General features: G+C 45.4%; 1 protein-coding gene across 1 annotated transcript; it reads right to left on the reverse strand.

Annotated features, from left to right (window-relative positions):
• Window positions 1-5,252: 5,252 nt before the first annotated feature.
• Window positions 5,253-7,461, reverse strand: Ramp2 (receptor activity modifying protein 2). The gene is made up of 4 exons (XM_048445704.3): window positions 6,928-7,461; window positions 6,397-6,462; window positions 5,851-5,956; window positions 5,253-5,709 (listed from the first exon to the last, which is right to left on the reverse strand). Exons 1-4 carry the CDS (start codon window positions 7,355-7,357, stop codon window positions 5,454-5,456), a joined length of 858 nt encoding a protein of 285 aa, XP_048301661.3. The 5' UTR covers window positions 7,358-7,461; the 3' UTR covers window positions 5,253-5,453.
• Window positions 7,462-22,768: the final 15,307 nt, after the last annotated feature.

A 22,768-nucleotide genomic window follows, 5' to 3' on the forward strand; every position in this document is an offset into this window, starting at 1 on the left:
GGAATGAGAGCGGTATTTGTCGCCAACCAATCTGACACTGTCCAAAAAAAAAAAATTTCACCGTACAGACCAGAAAGGGTCCTGGAAGTCTTCTGGATTAAACCGAGGAAAAATAAGTGACTTCTGCAAAGTGCGCAGTTAGCAGAACGCAAGTGTAGAATTCTGATATCGAGGCTTCTTTATTTTCGTAAATTACCATTTTTTCCATTTCGTCAATTACCATTCCATTTAAACTCGCAGCCTCCTGCAGTCCCACCCATGCTAACTTCACTACTTCGTTTCCTGTAGAACCGTGGGAACATATTGTGTGATTTGCATCACTATAAACAACTTTGTTCTCTTCAAAGATTAAAAACTAACATTTAGTTCTCACCTCTCCCACAACCGTACCTTTCTAGACTCAAGACTTGGAATCCCTGTTGGCTTTATCTGACTCATGACATGACCTGTACACTTACTCAGTACTTTTGCCTGCCTAAACTACTAGTCAGTTTCCAAACCAGAATTATTTTCCATTCTCCCAACACTATCTCCACTCCTGAGTTTGCTGAAGGAGAAAAATGACCAGACTGTGTTTACTGAGCCCTAGGCTCCCTGAGTATAACCTCACGACTGGGCTCTCAGGGGAGCCTTGTTGAATCTAGAAACATGAGTTTGGGAATCTTCTGATCTGAAATGCAATATGAATCCATAATAGGGATGAGAGCGCTAAACAGAAGGTGAATTGAAAAAAAGGCTGATGTTGGATTGCTTGGAAACCGTCACTTTTAAAGAATGAGGGGAAGCTGGGCTGTTCTCATTGATTCCTTGCTATCCTCATTCATCAGGATGGTCCATCTGTGTCTGTCCTTCTGCTCCCTGCAGAGTGATTATGAGAATCCCTTAATCTGTCTCTGTCAGAATGTCTAATTCATAGCTCAAAAGTTCCTCCTTACTTTTCCTTCCTCGCTCTTGCCTCTCTTTTCCAATTTCCTACAGGACGTTCCTATCATCTTACCTCTCTCCCTTTCTCCACAGCTCAGTTTATTCCTATTTTAAAGTAACGTTAGCCAGTAGTGGTGCACACATTTAATCCCAGGCAAAGGCAGGCAGATCTCTGTAAATTCCAGCCTGGTCTATGGAGTGAAGTTCTAGGACAGCTAAAGCCCTTTGTGTGGTGTGTGTGTGTTTGTGTAGGGGGTAATGTTAACTGAGCATGCCTTTAACCCCAGTGCTCAATCTTTAACCCTACTGTCTCAACCTTCTGAGTACTGAGATTCTATATGTATGCCATATCTATGGTCTTGTTTGTTTGTTTGTTTTTATATGAGGTCCTATTAGGTGGTCAGACTGGCCTGAACTCTCATCCCCCTGCCTCAGCTTTCCCAGTGCTGGGTTTATAGGTATGTTCCACCACACCTGGCTTTCTCTATCTCTCTCTCTCATTGTTTTTTTTTTTAGATTTATTAATTATGTATACAGTATTCTGCTTGCATGTATGCTGCAGGCCAGAAGAGGGCACCAGATCTCATTACAGATGGTTGTGAGCCACCATGTGGTTACTGGGAATTGAACTCAGGAACTCTGGAAGAGCAGTCAGTGCTTCTAACCTCTGAGCTGTGTCTCCAGCCCGTTTTTGTTTTTTGAGACAGGACTTCTTTGGGTAGGCTTAGTTGTTCTAGAACTCACTCTGAAGACCAGGCTGATGATGAACTCAGAGGCCAACTTGTCTCTGCCTCTCAACTGCTGGGATTAAAGGGTGCATCACCGCTGCCCAGCTCTCTTTTATGTTTTAAAGGTGAGCATTTCCCTAAAGTCAAACCTCAGTCATATTCTTTTCAAAACACTTTTTTTTCTTTTTTTTAATGGACACATATTGTGGTTGAGGGTGGAAATAATCCCCCAATGATATTTCTACACTCAACTCTTTCTCCCCTCCCCCACCCCATTGTTGATGCTCTCTGAGATATAACCACTTGTCCCATCGTTACCTCATGTTACACACTTCTTTCTTTTCTTTTTCCTTCTCTCTTTTTAATTTGAGACAGAGTCTCATGCATCCCGAGATAGTCTGGAACTCTTTATGTAGCCAAAGATATTTTACTTCTTATCTTCCCGCCTCCACTTCCTGATTGCTGAGATTAGAGGGGTTCACTGCTACCACACCTGGCAACATCCTTTCTTTCTTTTTAAAAAAGACATTATTTTATGTACATGTATGTCCGCATTTACGCAGGTGCCCATGGAGACAAAAAGAGGATCCGCTGGAACTGGAGTTACAGGGGTTTGTGAGTGGCCTGAGGTGGATGCTGGGAATCAAACTCTGGTCATCTGCAAGAGCAGTGAGCGCTCAACCTCGGATCTATCTCTTCAGCCCCCAGTACCCTTTACTTTAGGTCAGTCCTGAAGGTCCAAGTCCAACTACCTCTCATTCACCCCCCATGCCTGATCCAGTAGATTCTCTTCATTGATTTTAATCATACCTTCTGCTTTGTAATTAGTTTCTACTTTCCCACTCAAAAGTTTGACAAATCTTTCTTTTCTTTTCTTTAAAAAAATTTATTTATTTTTATTTTATGTGCATTGGTGTTTTGTTTGCATGCATGTCTGTGTGAGCATGTCAGATCTTGGAGTCACAGACAGGTGTGAGCTGCCATGTGGGTGCTGGGAATTGAACCCGGGTACTCTGGCCAAGCAGTCAGTTCTCTTAACTGTGAGTCATCTCTCCAGCCTCAAATATTAATTTTCTCATTCATGAATGCCTTTGTTGTTTGCTTCTTGTTTTGTTTTTTTTTTTGAGACAGGATCTTACTTTGTAAGTCTGGTTGGCCTGGAACTTGCTACATAGACCAGGATGACCTCAGACTCAGAGATCCACCTGCCTCTGCCTTCAGAGTGCTGTGATCAAAGGTATGGGCCGCAAGCCGGACACTGGTAGCACACATCTTTAATCCCAGTACTTGGGAGACAGAGGCAGGCGGATCTCTGTGAATTGGAGGTCAGCCTGGTCTACAGAGTGAGTTCCAGGACAGACTCCAAAGTTACACAGAGAAACTCTGTCTCAAAAAACAAAACAAAACAAAAAAGTGTGAGCCACAATGCCAGGCTTCACTCCTAGATTCCTAATTCTTGTTCATTTTCACTATCTCCTTTAGGTGATACATTCTACCTAATGCCTTGCCATGTGCCAACTCGGCAGTCACCTTCTTTATGAGTACATGTTATGGCTGGGATAGGAAATGTTCCCCCGAAGGTTTATGTGTTGAAGGCTTGGGCTCCAGCTGTGTTTGTTATTGAGAGGTGCTCGGATCACGAGGAGTCTAACTTCATCAACAGGTAATTCGTTAATGAATCTATGGCAGAATGGACTATTAGCTCTTGCCCAGACGTGGTAGTGCAATCCCAGCACTCAGGAGGCAGAGGCAGGCGGATCTCTGTGAGTTCAAGAACAGCCTGGTCTAAAGAGCGAGTTCCAGAACAGCCAGGACTGTTACAGAGAGAATCCCTTTCTTGGAAAAACAAAACAAAGAAGCAAAAAGAAGATAGGGCCTGGTGGAGAAAGTAGGTCACGGGGGACAGGGGGCATACCCTAGAAAGTTATACCTTATCCCTAGTCTCTGACATTCTGCTTTCCAGCTTCCATGAGGGTTCTGCTCAGTCACATGCTCCCTACTGTAATGTTCTTGCCTCACCGTGGCCCCACAATGAAGCCAAGTGGCCATACTCTGGAACATTAAGGAAACACACACACACCACACACACACACACACACACACACACACACACAAAACAACAACAACAACTTTGCTCCTTGAAGTTGCTTTGGCTGGGATTTTGTCACAACCGACAGAAAGTCTAACACCGCATCTCTTGGGATCCTCTCAGCCAGACATCCTTCCCTGCTTCCTTTGCGCTCGTTCGGATGCTAATGTGGGCTGCTTCCTTTGCGCTCGGATGCTAATGTGGGCTGCTTCCCTTGCATGGCTGCCTCCATATGGTCTATGGTTTTCATTTATTTGCACGTGTCAAGTTCCCCAGAGGATGAAAACCATGTAGAGTAGGAACCAGAATTGCTCTAACTTGCCTTTCTAACATTATGCTGCACAATGTTTTACAGCAGCAGGCCCCTAGCACACAGTAGTAAAATGAATAAAAACAGATAAGTATTCATGGAAATAGAGCAAATATTGTCTCAGCTGAAAACTAAAAACACATCCTTAGGTTACTGGGCTGTGGTGGCACATGCCTTTAAACCTTCTCTTGAAAAACAAAACAAAAATCCGTAGGTGACAGATGTGGCCTGAGAGAAGCATATCTTTAACAACACAATGGTAGTCCAAGAAACACAGGCATGTATCTGTAAAACAGATAGGCGTGTGCCCGGACGTAGACGTGCGCTATTTAGGGAAGCAGACATTTCAGCAGGGAAAACAGTAGCCTCTAAAGAAGCTGAGAGTGCTGCAAAAGATAGATGTTTGCGTGGAAAGCAGAGCGGCTTTGCCTGTGTTTGGGGGAACCTGGCGAGTGTAGCTCTGGAAGGGTGGAGATGAAACACTGCTCATAGAGAGAGTAGATTTGTCAGTGGAGCATCCTATCCATACTTCTCAAGAAGCTTATACAAGGGCCCAGCTAAGAACTTGGCTCTTGAGGACATAACATGTTTCTGAGCCCCAGCCAGGGTCCAGCGTTCCTCAGCCTGGAGCTTCCTCTAGATCCCATACATTGTCTGGTTGCTGACTTTAGTGGACACCAGGGGGCAGTGTGTGGCCATGATGAGTCTAAGAGGATGGGATGAAGGCCAGGAACCTGGGGTGGGGGTGGGGGAGGACGACCTTAGACGCTTATAGAGGAAACCCCCACGGCCTTAGACCTCAGTCCTGAGGTCCTGAAGGATAAATTCCTGCTGGTAACCATATTTCTTCTTCTTTCTGTCTCTGGAGTAAATCGAGGCACAAAGAAAGGGCAAAACTGGGTTCCTGGGTAGCCTTTCTTCCTTACAGGAATCACGGTAGAGATTTCTTCCCTCGCCTCCCACAGCTCCCCAACTAAAGGCCCCCAGCTGCTGTCCAGACCGGAAGGGAGTCTCTTCCTGCTGGTTTCCTGGAGCTGGGTTTGGATAGGGGCAGGAAAGGCCCCTCCCTGGGAGGAAAGACTATAGGAACATGGCCTTCTTATGGAGGCAGAGAGCAGGTGAAATGACTAACAGCAAGCCCTGTTCCCAGGAACGAGGCTCCGCAGAACAATCATCGACACAGACCCCAGGAAAAAGGGAATATTGTACAAACACACACATATATTTTTTTTTAATTTTAAAGACTACAGAACTTGTGCCGTGACTGTACTTGGGTTCCATTTCCACCAATTCAAAGGTCTGTGGGAAAGGTGAGAATGAGAAACGGGAAGAGAGGGGAGGAGAGATTCCCGGTTCCAGCAGAGGAAAGGGGAAAAAATGGCTGCCGAGGACCAGCCGGCCCCTAGGCCTGGCCATCGCTGTCTTTACTCCTCCATACTACAAGAGTGACCAGGAAAGGGATGAGGCAGATGGGAGCGATGATCATGGCTAAGAGCACATCCTCTGGGGGATCAGAGAAGGTGGGCTGCACCAGGGAGCAGTTGGCAAAGTGTATCAGGTGAGTCTCCAAGATGCGCCTTTCTGCCAAAGGGTTTGGGAAACCCAGGCCAAACCGGTCCGCATGGTACTCCAAGCAATATTGCAGGTCACTGTAATGCCTGGGGAAGGGAGTAGTAGAGGATTTGAGTGAGGGAAGGGTTGGGTGCAGGGAGAGGGGCATCCCACATTTATTCAAGGTCCATCCACAAGATGTGTGGGCCCCACTCCTGGCCCGAGCCACCCTTCAACACTGCCCCTACCTGCTAATCAAAGTCCAGTTGCACCAGTCCTTGACAGAGTTCATACGACTATTATAATAAACCCAGCAATGTTGGACATTCTCTTCGTAGCTCTCCTCCGCATTCTCTGTGGGGACAGAGGCTTCACAGTGACCACGCCCCTGCCCCCCCCAAGCCTTCTGACCCAGGTATTTCCAAAGCATAGTCCTTTGCCTTTAGAGAAGGGAATCCCTCCGCAAATTTCCCTAGCAGGACACTTGTGGCTAAGGGGAGGTGCGGGCTCTGGAATCCTGTAATGGCTTCCATGTGTACAGTGTTTCCCTTCCAGCCTCGCAGGCACACCCACATCCACCTTATCCGGGTCGTTTTACCCAACTGGGGTAGGACACCTTAAAGTTGGATTCGGGCTCTGCAGGATAACAAGCAAAAAGACCATAGGGACCCCCAGAGACACCACGGAGGTTGGCAGGGCATCAGCTGGCCCTCGGCTTGTCTGTGAAAGGACTCCTCCCCTGTGCTGGCTTTATCCTTCCACTAGGTCGTTCTCCCACAGGCTTGGACACCCACCTTTTGACAGCAAGCTGTCCTCAGTGGGAAGAGATTGATTCAGGGACTCCGGAGAAGTTGAGACAGCTGTAAAGACGAGCGAGAAGGGCGAGATGATGTGGGGAGAGGTCTGAACAGTGGTGCCTGGTTAAGGGGTAGTGACCAAGGCTCCGGAAAGCAAGCACTACTTTGGAACATAAAGAGAAATAATCTCCCCCTCCCTACTTTATGTCCTAGTCCGGGAAGGGAGCGGCTGGTACCAGCTGCGCCCCACTCGTACCCGGGCCCAAAGCCCTCTCCTTTCTTGTCAGACCCGGACCTCCCAAGACCTCTCCGCCAGGTCCTGGCAGGAACCCCAGTTTTCCTTAAATGGAAAGCGCCGTCCTGTGCCAATCGGGAGTTGTGCTCAGGGCCCATTTGCAGGTCAGAGCTGCTCCCTCCGCACGTCGGTTGGTACTCGCATGGTGGTCCCGTGCTGGCCTCGGTAGTCCAGGCCCCTTCCCCTCCCGGACCTCGCTGGTCTCCCACCCGGTCCCCCGGCGTTGCGCTCACCGCCCAGCAGCAGCAGCAGCAGCAGCAACAGCAGCGGAGGGAGGCGGAGCGCTGTCGGCCGCCCGGCGCGGATCCTAGCGAGCCGCGATCCACCCGGGGCGCGCTCCTCCAGGAACCGGGTCATCGCGTCTTGGGCGAGAAGGCGAGGAGGGGCGCTGGAGCTGAGCTGGCCCGGGCGGGGAAGCCTATATCCCCGACCCGAGCCGCAGGAAGCCGCGCCGCTTCCTCGGAGGGGCTGGGACGGCGGCGGCCACGTGGGGGGCGGGCTGCAGGGGGAGTCACTGCCGCACCCGCGCCTGGCGCCCGCGCCTCGCTCCGCCTGGCGCGCCTTGGCCCACTCTTCCTTCCAGCTGGGTCTGTGGGGCTGGACAGCTCCCCTGTAACCCCAGAACCCGGGTTTCACTTCTCGCCCGGTACTAACTCCCAGCATCAGCTGAGGGATTCAAGTCGCCTCCTTCTTCTCATGCCAAATGTGGGGACCAGCTGCCATCCTGGGGAAGATGCGAGGCGGCTTGTCGCTCCAAAGGCCTCCAGACGCCTTGCTTGGTATCTGAGGCAGGGGTCTGAAGAAAGCGGTGCTAGGAGCTGCGCCCGCCCGCTTTTCCCAGGGAACACCCACTGATGTCAGCCTGTCTGCCAAGTCCCAGGGAGGAGAAGAGAGGCCTGGCTCTACTGAGAAATGGAGAAGGGCAGGGAAGCAGGGTAGGGAGGAACTAAATTCTGGGTCTGTCACCCACAAACCTGATCTGACAGTGCAAAAAGTAACATGACTACATTTCCAGGAATATGGCCACCCAGGTTGCTATAAAGAAGGGAGGGATTAGAACTTGCAATATTCCTCTAGTGTTTGAGGTGAGTTATTGTTTGCTGCTGTGGGTGGAACCTCAGCCCCAAGATGTGCCTGCTGGCATCACCCCCTGTTTGACCGAGGAGGCAGCCCCTAAAGCTCAAGGAAAGACCGCAGGACTTGAACTGGGAACTTCTGGTCCCAATTCTCCTTTCCCACTCCCCAACTGTGCAGCCTTGAAGCCCACATTTGCCACCAGGGCTTCTCATAGCCTATTGCGATGACTTACCTCATCTGTGAAAAGAGATTGCACTTACTCTACAGAAGCCGGGTTTTCCCTTTCCCTTTCCTGAGTGACTTGACTAAGGTCACATTATTGGGAAGCCCCAAGGCTCAGCTGAGGTCTCCAGGGAGGGACCCTGTCTGCTATCACAGCTCAGCTGTTGCCGTGTATTGAGCCAGCAGTTTGTTAGCCGGAAGCAGCGCAGGAGCTGGTTTGGCTATGATGTGCAACCCCAGACACACAGCTGTCAGCACAAAACTTTCCCAATTACTCCCAGACGTTGACCCTTGAACTCAGCTGCTGCTGTTGTCACAGTTTACTGATTCCTATCCACCGAAGTTCTCTTTCGTGATCTCTTTTCTGTAAAGATTATTGTCTCAGGACCTCCAGCTGCTGCACTGTGGCCTCGCGTAGCTGGAATCGGCAGGCAACTGTGAGAGGGGTGGCCCTTTGGAAGGACACCTCAAAGGTCCATTGGTAAGGATTGTTCTTGCAAAGGTGCAGAGGAGAGTCAGGTAGCCTCAGAGCCACTTCAAATTGGGGAGCAAGATCTATAGCTTTCATTCTTTCTGGAACTGCCCCTTTCTTCATTAAATTTTAAATACTATTTTATTTATCTGTGTGTGTGTATAAGTGGACATGTATGTATGTACATATATGTACAGGTGCCTGAAGAGGCCAGAGTACAGTGTGGGGTTCTCTGGAGCTGGAGTTACAGGAGGGTGTGAGTTACCTGATGTGGATACTGGGGATAGAACCTCCATCCCGTGCAAAAGCAGAAAACGTTCTTAACCACTAAACCACCTCCCTAGACTCTCTTTCTTTCTTCCTTCTTCCCTTCCCTTCCCTTTTCCTTCCTTCCTTCCTTCCTTCCTTCCTTCCTTCCTTCCTTCCTTCCTTCGTTTTGGATCAGTACCTCTTAAAGCTCTAACTGACTTCAGCACAGTCAAGGATGACGTTGAACTCCTGATCTGTCTGCTCCACTTTCTGGGTAGAGTGTTGGGATGACAGGCGCATACCCCCACACCCAGTTTATGCTGTGTTAAGGAGAAAATCCAAGGCCTCATGACTGCAAGGCAAGCTCTCCATCAGCTGAACGTACTTCCAGCCCAGGGTGCCCTTTTCAAGAAGGAAATTTGGTCAAGAGGGAGGTTTCTGGGCCATAAAATTGAGAGAAAGAGAGATAAGCCGGGAGTTGGTGGCGCACGCCTTTAATCCCAGCACTCGGGAGGCAGAGGCAGGTGGATCTCTGTGAGTTCGAGGCCAGCTTAGTCTACAAGAGCTAGTTCCAGGACAGGCTCCAAAGCTACAGAGAAGCACTGTCTCAAAAAAAGATAGAAAGATAGAAAGATAGATTGGTTGAGAGGTGAGCAAGGAAGTGCAGAAAGCAAAAAGAACAAAAAGAAGGCATTTCCACTGGGTGGGACTAGAAACCACTGTGGCTCATAGTTAAGGTTAAAGGTCACAGAAGCAAATATAGTTTTAAATGAGACAGTCTAGCATAATGGAAGGAGGACGCTTGCAGGTTCAAGGCCAGCCTGATCTAATGAATCTAATGGTAAGTTCCTGGTCAGCAGAGCTACTTAGTCAAACCCTCTCTCAGAAATGATGGTAACAAAACAAAACACACAAAAATATGTATTTAGAAAAATTTGGACTTACCAGGTAAGATGGCACATGCCTTTGATCCCAGCACTTGGGAGGCAGAGGCAGGCAGATCTCTGTAAGTTCGAGGCCAACCTGTTCTATAATACAAAATGAGTTCAAGGACAGCCAGGCTGTTACATAGAGAAACTGTCTCAAAAACAAAACAAAAAATTGGACTTATTTATTTCATGTGTATTAGTATTTCATCTACATGTATACATATGTGTGATGTATGTGCCTGGTGCCCACAGAGAGCAGAAGAGGGTGTCTAAACCCTTGGAACTGGAGTTACAAATGGTTGAGAACCACCATGTGGGTACTGGTAATTGAACCCAGATCCTTTGCAAGAGCAACAAGTGCTCTAAATAAGCAAGCCATTTCTCCAGTCCCTGAAAATGTGTATTGTATCCCCCTCCATTATCCAGTCTCCTTTCCTTCTTCCCTTCCCCTTAAAGTCCTTTCTCCATCCTCATAGCCCCTGTTGACATGGGAGTGGCCCCACAGACTTGCATGCTTGAGTACTTGGTCCCTAGTTGGTGGAACTGTTCGGGAAAGATTTGCAGGAGGTGTCCCAGTGGGGCAGCAGGGAGGTTTTGAGGTCTCATGCCGTTCCTAGTATTCTCTCTCTGAGTTGTGGGTCAAGGTGTGTGGTCTCTGCTGGTCCCTTCACTGTGCTATCATGGACTCCAACCCTCTGAAATAATAAACCAAATTAAATGCTTCCTTTTCTAAGTTGCTTTGGCTGTGGTGTTTTATCACAGCAATAGAGACCAGGACAGTCCCCTTCTAATTTCCTTTCCCCCTCTTCTGTCTCTTCCCTCTGTCTCTGCCTCTCTATGTATGCGTGTATTTAAATATAGATTCAACAGATGAGAGAAAACATGCAATGTTTGTCTTTTTGAGCCTGGCTTATTTGGCTTAGCGTGATTGTCTCCAATCCCTTCCAGTTTCTGGCAAATGACATAAGTGTTGCAGAGTTCATTTTCCTTTATTGCCAAATAAAACTCTGCTGTGTACGAGTCACGTTTCCTTTTTCTTCTGTTTTAAAGATATGGTGTCACTCGGGAGCCGTGTGTCGTGACATTTTCTTTCTTTCTTTTTTTATTTATTGTATTATTAGTTGGGGGCTATCGGCATCTGCCTGTTACAGCTCACATGTGAAGGCCAAGAGATAATTTTGGGGAATTGGTTCTCTCCTTACATCTTTCCATGGGTGCAAGGGATTGAACTTAGGTAGTCAGGATTGCGTGGCAAGTATTTTCCCAAAGGCTGAGGCATCTTGCCAACCCTCACATTTTCCAGGCTATCTCCACTTCTAGGCTGTTGTGAACAGTGCAGCAGCAATAACTTGCGTGTGCAGATATCACTATGCTAACGTGACAGAATCATTTGGGATTTCCCAGGAGTGATATAGCTGCATTATATGCTAGTTATACATTTTTTGAGCAACCTCCATACTTATTTACATGCTCACAAAGGACAGCCTATCGGGGCTGGAGAGATGGCTCAGAGGTTAAGAGCATTGCCTGCTCTTCCAAAGGTCCTGAGTTCAATTCCCAGCAACCCCATGATGGCTCACAACCATCTGTAATGGGGTCTGGTGCCCTCTTCTGGTCTGCAGACATACACACAGACAGAATATTGTATACATAATAAATAAATAAATAAATATTTTTTTAAAAAAAGGACAGCCTATCAAAATCATTCCTGACTGGGCAGTGGTGACACACACATTATTCCCAGCATGTGAGAGGCAGAGATCAGGTGTATCTCTGTGAGTTCAAGGCCAACCTGGTCTACAAAGAGAGTTCCAGGCCAACCAGGGTTCCCAGTGAAACTTTGTCTCCCCAAAGCCAGAAAACAATAGTTATTCCTGAACTTGATAGCCTAGACCCTCCCTTGCAGAGTCTGGGAATGTCCCTGCCTATTGATTCTGCTCTTCCCATTCCCCATACCAGTTGGATATTTGGACGTTTCATTGACCCCTTGAGTACATCCTGGTAACCAACGGTCTCTTGGGGGAGGGAAGGATCCTCTGAGGTGGACCGGGGACTACAGACCTCAGCTTCCTCTTCCAAGAAGCCCTAGGAGACAGCCTTATGATCCCAAGCTACTGGAAGGGGAGGGTTCACTGGAGACCTAGCTGGTCCTTTCCCAGAAGTCCTTCATTTTTCTCCCGAAGGGTTATTACTTTCCCCTTCCAATCCCACTTCTGCTGTTAAGTATATACTTAGCGGAGGTCTTGAGAGATGGCTTGGTCGGTTAGCAGGTAAACGTACTTGTTGCCAAGCCTAATGATCTGGGTTCAATCTTTGGGTCCCATATGGTGGAAGGAGATAACTGACCCCTACAAGTTGTCCTCTGTGCCATGTTCATGCACATACACGTATACATACAAAATAAGTAAATAAAAATACAATAAAAATTAAAACAACCTCACACAACTTTGTTTTGTTTTCCGAGAGAAGATCTCAGTCTGTAGCCAAGGCTAGCCTGGAATTCACTGTGTAATCCAAACTAACCTCAAACTCACAGCAATCCTCCTTGGTCAGCCTACTATTGTGCCAGGATTACAGGCATAAGACACCACCTCTGGAAAAAAGTATATGTTTTATTACAAATAGCACATGAGTATATACCAATTGCAGAAGATTTAACACAGAAAATTTTATACCCCTACTTCTTTCTTCTCAACATTTTCAGTTTTTTAGAAGATAATTTGCTGGAACTGGCAGTGGTGGTCATGCCTTTAATCTCAGCACTTGGGAGGCAGAGGCAGGGGAATCTCTGTGAGTTCAAGGCCATCCTGGTCTACAGAGAGAGTTCTAGGACAGGCTCCAAAGCTATACACAGAGAAATCCTGTCTCAAAAAAACAAAACAAAGCAATAGTAGTAGTAGTAGTAACAATAATAATAATAATTAATAATAATTTGCTGGGGTGGAGAGATGACTCAGCAGTTAAGAGCAAAGACTGATCTTACAAAGGTCCTGAGTTCAATTCCCATCAACCACATGGTGGCTCACAACCCTCTGTAATGAGATCTGGTGCCCTCTTCTGGCCTGCAGGCATATGTGCAAACAGAACACCATATACATAACAAATAAATCTTTTTTAAAAAATAATAATCTGTGGGGCTGGAGAGATGGCTCAGTGGTTAAGAGCATTGCCTGCTCTTCCAAAGGTCCTGAGTTCAGTTCCCAGCAACCATATGATGGGTCACAACCATCTGTAATGAGGTCTGACACTTTCTTCTTGCCTGCAGGCATACATGTAGACAGAATATTGTATACATAATAAATAAATATTTTAAAAAATAATAATTTGCCTAGCCAGGCATGGCAGTGCACACTTTTGATGCCAGTACTTGGGAGGCAGAGGTGGGCAGATCTCTGAATTCAACAAGGCCAACATGGTCTACAGAGCAAGTCCCAGGGCAGCCAGTGCTACAGAGAGAAACCTTGTCTCAAAAAATCAAATAGTAGCTAGGCATGGTGGCTTAAACCTTTAATCCAAGCACCCAGAGGCAGAGGCAGGTGAATTTCTGTGAGTTCAAAACTATCCTGGTCTACAAAGTAAGTTCCAGACAGTCAAGGCTATTGCACAGAGAAACCGTGTCTTGCAAATTCTATAATGATAATGATAATAATATTAGTAGTAGTAATAATAGTAATAATGATAATTTGCATGGTGATGCACATATTTAATCCTAGCACTCAGGAGGCAGAGGCAGGTAGATCTCTATAAGTTTGAGGCTAGCCTGGTCTACAGAGAGAGTTGGAGGGCAGCCAGGACTACATAGAGACCCTGCTTCAAAAAACCAAATTAGTAACAACAACAACAGCAATTTGATGTGTATGAGTGTTTTGACTACACATGTACCATATGCATGCCTGGGCCTGTGTAGGCCAGAAGAGGGTGTTGAATTTCTTGGAACTTGAGTTACAGATGGTTGTGAGCCACCATATGGGTCCTGGGAACTGGTACGGGTCCTCTACAAGAGCAACAAGTGCTCTTAACTTCTAAACCAGTGGTTGTCTACCTACGGGTTGCAACCATCCATTGGACAATGCATACTTAGGAACTGAGATACCATTTCTCTATAAAATTGCAGTTATGAAGTAACAACAAAAATAATTTTATGATTGGGGGTCATCACACCATGAGGAACTGTATTGAAGGGTCGCAGCATTAGGAAGGCTGAGAACCCCTGCTCTAGGTCATCTCTCAGTCCTACACACATCAAACATAAGCATAAGCCGGGTGGTGGTGGTGCACACCTTTAATCCCAGCACTCGGGAGGCAGAGGCAGGGGGATCTCTGTGAGTTCGAGGCCAGCCTGGTCTACTGAACGAGTGTCAGGACAGCCTCCAAAGCTACACAGAGAAACCGTCTCGAAAAACAAAACAAAACAAAACAACAACAAAAAAAGCATAAATTAAATTTGATATATCTTTTACTCAGTTACTTTAGAATTTTTAATTACACTTATTTTTATCTGTGTGTGTGTGTGTGTGTGTGTGTGTGCGCGCGCGCGCGCTCATACCACAGAGGATGTGTGGAGATCAAAGGACGATTTGTCAGAGTCCATTGTCCTCTCTTTCCACCACGTGGGGCCCAGGGATGGAACTCAGATTGTTGGGCTTAGCGGCAGGTACCATTACCTGCTGAGCTATCTTTCAGGCCCATTCAGTGCCCCGCCCCTTTTAAACACCTAATTGTATGACTTGGATAGCATCTGTGATACTGCATTCAGATATGTCTCTTTTCTTTTAACCATGGCACTATATTTATTTCCTTTCTCCTTTTATACCCGGTGGAATCTGCAAGGCTCTCACAGTCCTTGATTCCTCTGTTCCCACCCCACTCCCTATGCCCCAGTGCTTGCAAACAGAAGACTCTGGTTCTCCTCCAGCTGGATACTATCCTGAGATTTCTTACCCCAGTGTAGATTGATTCCTTCTGAGCGGGGATCTTACTACAATAGGAGTTCCCCTCTTGTTACAGGCCAAGGGACATCTTGCCCGCAGAAGGGAAAGAGGTGACTCAACTCTTTGAAGGGGTGCCCTTTAGACTCTTTAACCTCCCCCTACACACCCACAAACTCAGAACAACACAGAAGGGAGTCAAAAACACCAGAGGCCTCCTACACCGTGAAATTCTGTGCAGAGCATCCTGCAGTTCTTTCACGCATGCTGGCCTCCTCCCCAGCTGTTTGCAAAATAAAAAGCGGAGCTCAAGAGAAATGAGGGGGAGACACAGGGTAAGGAAAACCAGAAGTCCTAACTAGGAGGAGTTGATCCTTCCAAACCAGAAAGAGGAGACAGACTCCTTGAAGAGGGGAGGGGCACCAGGAAGAAGGAGAGGAGCTACCAGCCTGGAGCCAGCTGGCTAAGAGGGGATGTAAAGACAGTAGAGACACAGGGACTCAGGGACTTCTCCATCAGGTTTCTCCAAGAAGGCTGGCGCACCTAGTGCGACACCCAACTCTTGCTCAGAGAAAACGATGGTTATCGGAGGGAACTTTGGCTCGTGAGTTGGTCAGAGGCAATGGGTAAGCCTCTAACTTAACAGCGTTGTAAGTTTAAAGTGGAGCGATTTACTTGAAGTACTGAACTTCCTACCCAGCATTCTCGGGGCTCGAACGTGTTATGCCCTGTATTATATAACACCCAGGCTCCCGGAGTGCTGGGACATGAGGATGGCTTCACAGGACAACGCGGAGGAACAGGGAAACACATAGCAATCCTGACATCTGGCACTGGGTCCTGGCAGTAGCCCTGAGAGTCCCAGGTATTTAGAGACCAGCAGTTCTCAGTGCTACTGGGTACTTTCATCCAGCGCTGGGGATTTGATAGCAGCTAACTAACATACATTGAAAACTGACCGTATGTTACATTGTGTGTCTCCGACACTTTTTCGATGTGCATGTATGGTGCTTGGAATTGAATCTGTGTGCATGTTAAGTGAGTGTTCTACCAGTGAGCTATATTCTCAACCCCCTTAGTACACATTCTTTCTTTTTTAATTAATTTTTTTTTTATGGGCTGGAGAAATGGCTCAGAGGTTAAGAGCATTGACTGCTCTTCCAGAGGTCCTGAGTTCAATTCCCAGCAACCACATGGTGGCTCATAAAACCATCTATTATGAGAAATAATGTCCTCTTCTGACATGCAGGTGTACATCAGGCAGATACTGTATAATAAACAAATAAATAAATAAATCTTTAATTTTTCTTTTTTATTTAGTAGGGTGGTGGTGGCACATGTCTTTAATCCCAGCACGGGGGAGGCAGAGGCAGGCGGATCTCTGTGAGTTCGAGGCCAGCATGGTCTACAATAACTAGTTCCAGGATCGGCTCCAAAACTACAGAAAAACCCTGTCTCGATAAATAATAACAAAAACCAACCAAACAAAAAACTCAAACATTTATTTATAGCTGGGCATGGTGGTGCACACTTTTAATCCTAGCATTCTGGAGGCAGAGGCAGGTCAGCCCAGTCTACAAAGCAAAATCCAGGACAGTCAGGGATCTGTTACACAAAGAAACCATGTCTTGAAAAACAAAACAGAACAAAATTTTATTTATGTGTATGTTTAAGTACCTGCGTGTATGCATATGTACACATGCTGCACACATTCTTAAAAACCTAGCACATTGGATCTGGGCATGCTGGTATACACCTTTAATCCATGCAAGACGCAGGTGGAGCTCTTCGAGTTAGTGCAAGACCAGCCTGGTCTACATATGAAGTTCTAGGCTAGCCAGGGATATATAATGAGACCCTGTCTCAAAATTAAAAACTTAATAACTTCACATTTTTATTCTCAATGGGGGAAATAAGATAGTTGAGGTAATAGCAGAGCCAAGATTTGAACTTGGGGTAGCTTGACTCTAAGGGCCACCTATAAACCATATGATTTATCACACTTCTTATTCCAAACCAAAATTTTATTCTCTAGTAGGCCTTTTTTTTTTTTTCCATTGGAGGGTCAAGTAGTGGAGATTGGTCCCAGGGTCTCTTTCATGATAAACATACACTCTGCTATTGAGCTATATCACAAACTCTCTTTGCTGAGTTCTGAGAAGAAGACAGAAGTTCTTTTAGGACCAGATGGACTCATCTGGAAACAAGACGTGTGCAAACCGTTTCCCCCTCCCTCTCTGGCCCAGGCTGGACCATTACATCACATAATAGAAACTGTTTTTCTGAAAAGAACCCAGGCCAGATTTACAAGAAGGATACTCAGACAGCATGACTGAGAAGGACCGAAGCCAAAATGAGCACAGCATACGCCCAGCAGTGCTGAGAACATAGCTAGTCCCTCAGCACCTGGGGTTGACTCATCGTCACCCTCAGGACCCAATGCCAGACGCAAAATTGCTGGGACCCTCGCCCTGTCCCTCACGACTGTCCTGTGAAACCACCCTTAGGAATACCGGCTCATCCTAGAATCTCAAGAACCTGGAAATCACGTAACGGAGTATACTACACTAATTTACCAAGCCTGGGGACACCAAGAAGGATGCCCAAAGCGTCACACAACTTGCTTCATTTGAAATGTGACTATCAGATGAGGTATGGTAGTGACCCACATTCTAGACAAGGAAGATGGAGCTCAGAAAAGTTGGGTAACTTGGGCTGGAGAAATGGCTCAGCGGTTAAGAGCATTGCCTGCTCTTCCAAAGGTCCTGAGTTCAGTTCCCGGCAACCACATGGTGGCTCACAACCATCTGTAATGAGGTCTAGTGTCCTCTTCTGGCCTGCAGACATACACACAAACAGAATATTGTATACATAATAAGTAAATAAATAAATATTAAAAGAAAAGTTGGGTAACTCGAGGCTGGAGAGATGGTTCAGTGGTTAAGGGCACATATTGGTCTTGGAGCTCAGTTCCCAGCACCTACTTCAGGCAGGTCACAACCTCCTATAACTCTAGCTTCAGGGAATTTGAAAGCCTCTTCTGGATCCTGTGAGAGCCTGCTCTCTCTCACACACAGACACACAAAATTTAAACATAGTAAAAATAAATCTTTAGGTGTGGAGAGATAGTTCAGTGGTTAAGAGCACTGGCTGCTCTTCCAGAGGTCCTGAGTTCAATTTCCAGCAACCACATGGTAGCTCACAACTGTCTGTAACAAGATCTGGTTCCTTCTGACCTGCAGCATGCAGGCAGAACACTATACATAATAAATAAATAAATCTTTAATCCCGGTACTTGGGAGGTAAAGGCAGGTGAGTCTCTGTGAGTTCAAGGCCAGCTTGGTCTACATAATGAGTTCAAGGACAGCCAGGGCTAAGTACAGGCTAAACACAGACATCCTGTCTTGAAAATCTACCTAACCAACCAAACAAAAAATAAGAACAAAACTCATTTAATGTACAATGAAAATAATAAATAAATCCAACATATGCTAAGTAAACATGATACTAATGGCTACATATATAACTAAAATATAGTATTTGTAATGCAAGCTTAACTAATATTATAAAAGACAATGTGCAGGGGCTGGAGGGATAGGTCAATGGTTAAGAGCGCTCACTGACTTCTTCCTGGGAACCCGGGTTTAATTCCCAGAACCCACATGGCAATTCACAACTGTCTGCAACTCCAGGATCCAGCACTTTTACATAGACATACATACAGGCAAAACACCAATAAAATAAAAATAAATTAAAAAAGACAATATGTTTTTCTCATCGGTTAAATGGGTATTATGAATTAAAATGTGTTTGGGTGGCAAATTGACAAGGGATGGACTTCCGATGATTGATCATCATTGTCAACTTGATTAGACGTAGAAACATCTAGGACGTGTGTCCACAGGCATGTGTGTTTCCGGAGAGGTTTAAACGAACAGGGAAAACCTAGCGTGCACGTGGTTGGTACCATCCCGTGGGTTGGGTCCTGAACTGAATCAAAACACAAAAAGAAGACCGCCAACAGAGCATCGGCGTTCATCTCGCCCTGCTTCCTGACCATATAGGCCATGTGACTGTCTGTCTCATACGATCTAGAGTAGCCCTCACCGCCGTGCCTTTCCTATCGTGATGGACTCTACCCTCCGGATGTCTGCCGGAAATAAACCTTCCCCCTCCTTCAGCTGATTTAGTCAAATATTGGGTGATAGTAATGTTAGAATAAATCCTCTCAGCCGTGTTAGTTAGAATCTGAAATGTCCCTCATAGCCCTTCCTTTTGAACGCTTGATTCCTAGCTAGTTGCCCACCTTTGGGGAATTCTGAAAACTCGGGGAGAAATGAGTGCCACTGCTCAGGTTTCTCCTTTCTCCCTTTCCCACTTTCTCTTCCACCTCGGACCCCAGGCCATTCAATGGTGCCATGTGGAATGTTTCTTTACATTGTGTGAATGTATGTCAGTGTGATGGGTTTAATAAAGAAGCTGACTGACCAATAGCTGGACAGGCAGAGGTTAGATGGGACTGACAGACAGAGAGTGGGAAGAAGAAAGGGAGGAGTCTCTTGGAAGTTGCCAGGAAATGCAGAGGAAGCAGGAGATAAACTTGCTGTGTACCTAGCTACATGGCAGAGCATTGATATCAAATATGGACTCATTTAAAATGCAAGAGTTAGCTAGTAACAAGCCCGCACTATTGGCCGAGCATATAAAATTAATGACAAGTTTCTGTGCAGTTATTGGGGAACTGGTTGACAGGAAAGAAAAGTCTGCCTACGGTGCCACATTCAGAATTGTTCTTCTCTCCTCAGTTAGACCTCTCTAGAAACACTGCTGTAGAACAACTCTTTACTATGATTATGTATTACTCTTATTTGCTACTGAAAAGCTGATTGGCTGATAGCTGGGTTGGAAGAGATTGAGCGTGAGTCAGTTGGCGACAAGTGCAGAGAAGGAAGATGAGAATGCCATTCTGAGAAAAGGAACCAGAGCATGTAGCAAAGTCTATATAGAATTATGGGTTAATTTAAGTGTAAGAGTTAGCTAGTAATAAGTCTGTGCAATTGGCTGAGCATTTAAGAATAATAATACTAATAACAAATAAATTAAGCCTTAGTGTGTTTATTTGAGAGTAGCTACAGGACAGAAAAATCCTGATTGTATATGACACCCAATGTGGGACCAAGATTTCCACATAAAACCTGACAAAGCTTAAAAAACGGATTCTAAACACATAAGAATGGAGTCAAGCATGGCGTCTTGGTCAGCTTCTTTAAGAGGCAGCGTTCTGGCTTGGTGCTAGTGGCAAAACAGGGTGTATCTTTTAAGAGGCCCTACTACCAAACACTTAAATGGTGATGGTGAGCAGCAGGCAGCACACTACTCAGTGGTGGCATGGACCAAGAAACTTCCCAGAGTTGGGGAAATCAACATAGCTACCAGAGCTGGCAGTAAATGTGCCTCTACCATGAGATTAGAGTCTCAGTGAACCAAGGAGGAGGAGCCAGGACCAGCAAACTGTGATCTAAGTTGCGCAATGGTTTTTTGCTCATGTAGACAGAAAAGGTTACAGATACTCAATAAGGACAGATTCAGTAAAAACAAAAACAAAAACAAAAACAAAAAATCCTTCTAAACCATTTACAGTGTGCTAAAAGATATTTGCAGGCATGGGAGAGAAAAGAAAAAGGGTAGAAAAAGTCCTTTAAAAAGGAGTAGGGTAATAAAAATTTATGATAAGCCACATAAAGATGGAAAATACACAGAGAGTCTGGATTATGTATATTATTGTGTTGTCCTTAAAATTTATGATTGTTAAGAGACAGACACCTTAGATTGTGGAAACTGCTATATTAAATCAACCTATATATTTTAAAATTATCTTGAGGGGCTGGAGAGATGGCTCAGAGGTTAAGAGCATTGCCTGCTCTTCCAAAGGTCCTGAGTTCAATTCCCAGCAACCACATGGTGGCTCACAACCATCTGTAAGGGGATCTGGTACCCTCTTCTGGCCTGCGGGCATACACACAGAAAGAACATTGTTTACTTAATAAATAAATAAATATTTTTAAAAAAATAAAATAAAATTATCTTGATTTCAAAATTTAACTCAAAAAATATGTTACCTTGAGGGAGATGTTATGTTTCTGTTTCTACAGGAAATGAGTGGCTATGGATTCATTCCAGGTTAAGAAAAATCAGATTTTATTGAGGAAGAGCCCCTGAGAAATCTCCGAAAGGAACTGATTGCCCAAGTGATCCTGCATCCAGAAAGCTTCCAGCCCCACAAAATACTCCAGTGAGGACTTGACCATAATCCTAAATTTTCTCAGGGTCCCCCAAAGATTATCAGCACTCCTAATCAACAGGAAGTAGTTTGGAGAATTATGCCCATGTTCCGAAAATATTGGTTATAAATGTTTGTTATTATTTAAGGGGGGTTAGTTACAAATTGTTATTGGTTATAGTAAAAAAATCACTAAAGGAGTTAATAATATTAAGCCTCTGTGTGCTTATTTGAGAGCGGTTGCGGGACAGGAAAGCTCCGATTATAAAACATTATTGAGGAAGTCACTAGCAGAGGGCCTTGATATATATGTTATATCTGTTCCTGCCCATGGTTTCTATGGTTCTCTCTGCTTCTGCCATAAGGTCAACAGCCTCTGCCACATAGTCCAGCCACCATGACGGGGCTGCTCTGTCTCTGTGTCCCTTCTTTTCTGCTGTGATGAGCTGGAACTTTGAAACTATGACCCAAATAAAATCCCTAGTTCCTTAAGCTGGTTCTCTCGGGTGTCATGTTCACAGCGATGTACAAGGAACTAATACAGGGGATCATATGAGTAAGTTATAAGACACAAACCACTTAGCCATTGCCAGTGTGTATTGTTTATTATTGCTGCTGTTGCTGTTGCCTTTGTTGTTGCAAGCATACTCTTTGGCATCGACTAGGTGTGGGTTTGCATCCGAGCTCCATTGCTTATTTACCTGTGAAGAGCTTTATTTATTTATTTATTTTTAAGATTTATTTATTTATTATGTATACAACATTCTGCCTCCACATATACCTGCAAGCCAGAGGAGGGTGCCAGGTCTTATTACAGATGGTTGTGAGCCATCATGTGGTTCCTGGGAATTGAACTCAGGACCTCTGGAAGAGCAGCCAGTGCTCTTAACCACTGAGCCATCTCTTCAGCCCCCTTCCTTATTTATTTTTAAAAATATTTATTTATTTATTATGTATACAATATTCTGTCTGTGTGTATGCCTGCAGGCCAGAAGAGGGACCAGACCTCATTACAAATGGTTGTGAGCCAGCATGTGATTGCTGGGAATTGAACTCAGGACCTTTGGAAGAGCAGGCAATGCTCTTAACCTCTGAGCCATCTTTCCAGCCCAAGGGCTTTATTTTTAAGGCACCTAACCCTTCCATGTGTGTATCATATCTGCCAAATGGGATGGACCTCACTGATCAGTATGATAACACACACACAGCGTTTGACCAAAGGCCCTAGACTGTGTGAACATGCATGAATCTGAGCAGAAGTTACCAGGGATCCCACTCAGCCGGTTGAGTGTTTATCTAGTGTGCAATGAGCCTTAGGTGTGATCTCCAGCACTAGGTGAAGCAGGTGTGGCGGTGTACGGCTATAATCCCAGCACTGGGGAGGTGGAGGCAGAAATTCAAGGTCATTTTCTGGGACATAGCAAGACCAAGGCCAGACGGTGGTACACAAGAACCTCTCTCATGAAGTAAATTCACAAATGGCAAGTTTTAAAAAGAACTAAAAAGAAGTGACCCATAATGTGTACCACATATGATAATAATATAACAACAACTATATTTCTAAGATATTTTGGGGTCTCTCCAGTCTCATAATTGTGTTTATATCATTATATAATACTCCCTTTATTGGAAAGAATGCAGATTTTGGAGTCAGATTTAATCTGGTTGGAATTTCAACGCTCCTTACTGCCATAAGGCCATGGACCGTATGGCAACTTCTCTAAGTTCAGTGTCCTTCTCTGGAAAATGGGGATAATAATATTGTCTATTTTTCAGGTATTTTCCAAGGGTTACATAAATTTAATTCACCATAACAAATTGTTAAATGTTTAAATAAATGTGATTTATTCTTCTCTTCTCTCTCTCTCTCGCTCTCTCTTTCTCTTTCTCTCTCTCTCTCTCACACACACACACTTG

This window comes from Myodes glareolus, chromosome 9, assembly GCF_982192425.1.
Source record: "Myodes glareolus chromosome 9, mMyoGla1.1, whole genome shotgun sequence".
Taxonomy (NCBI): Eukaryota; Metazoa; Chordata; class Mammalia; order Rodentia; family Cricetidae; genus Myodes; species Myodes glareolus.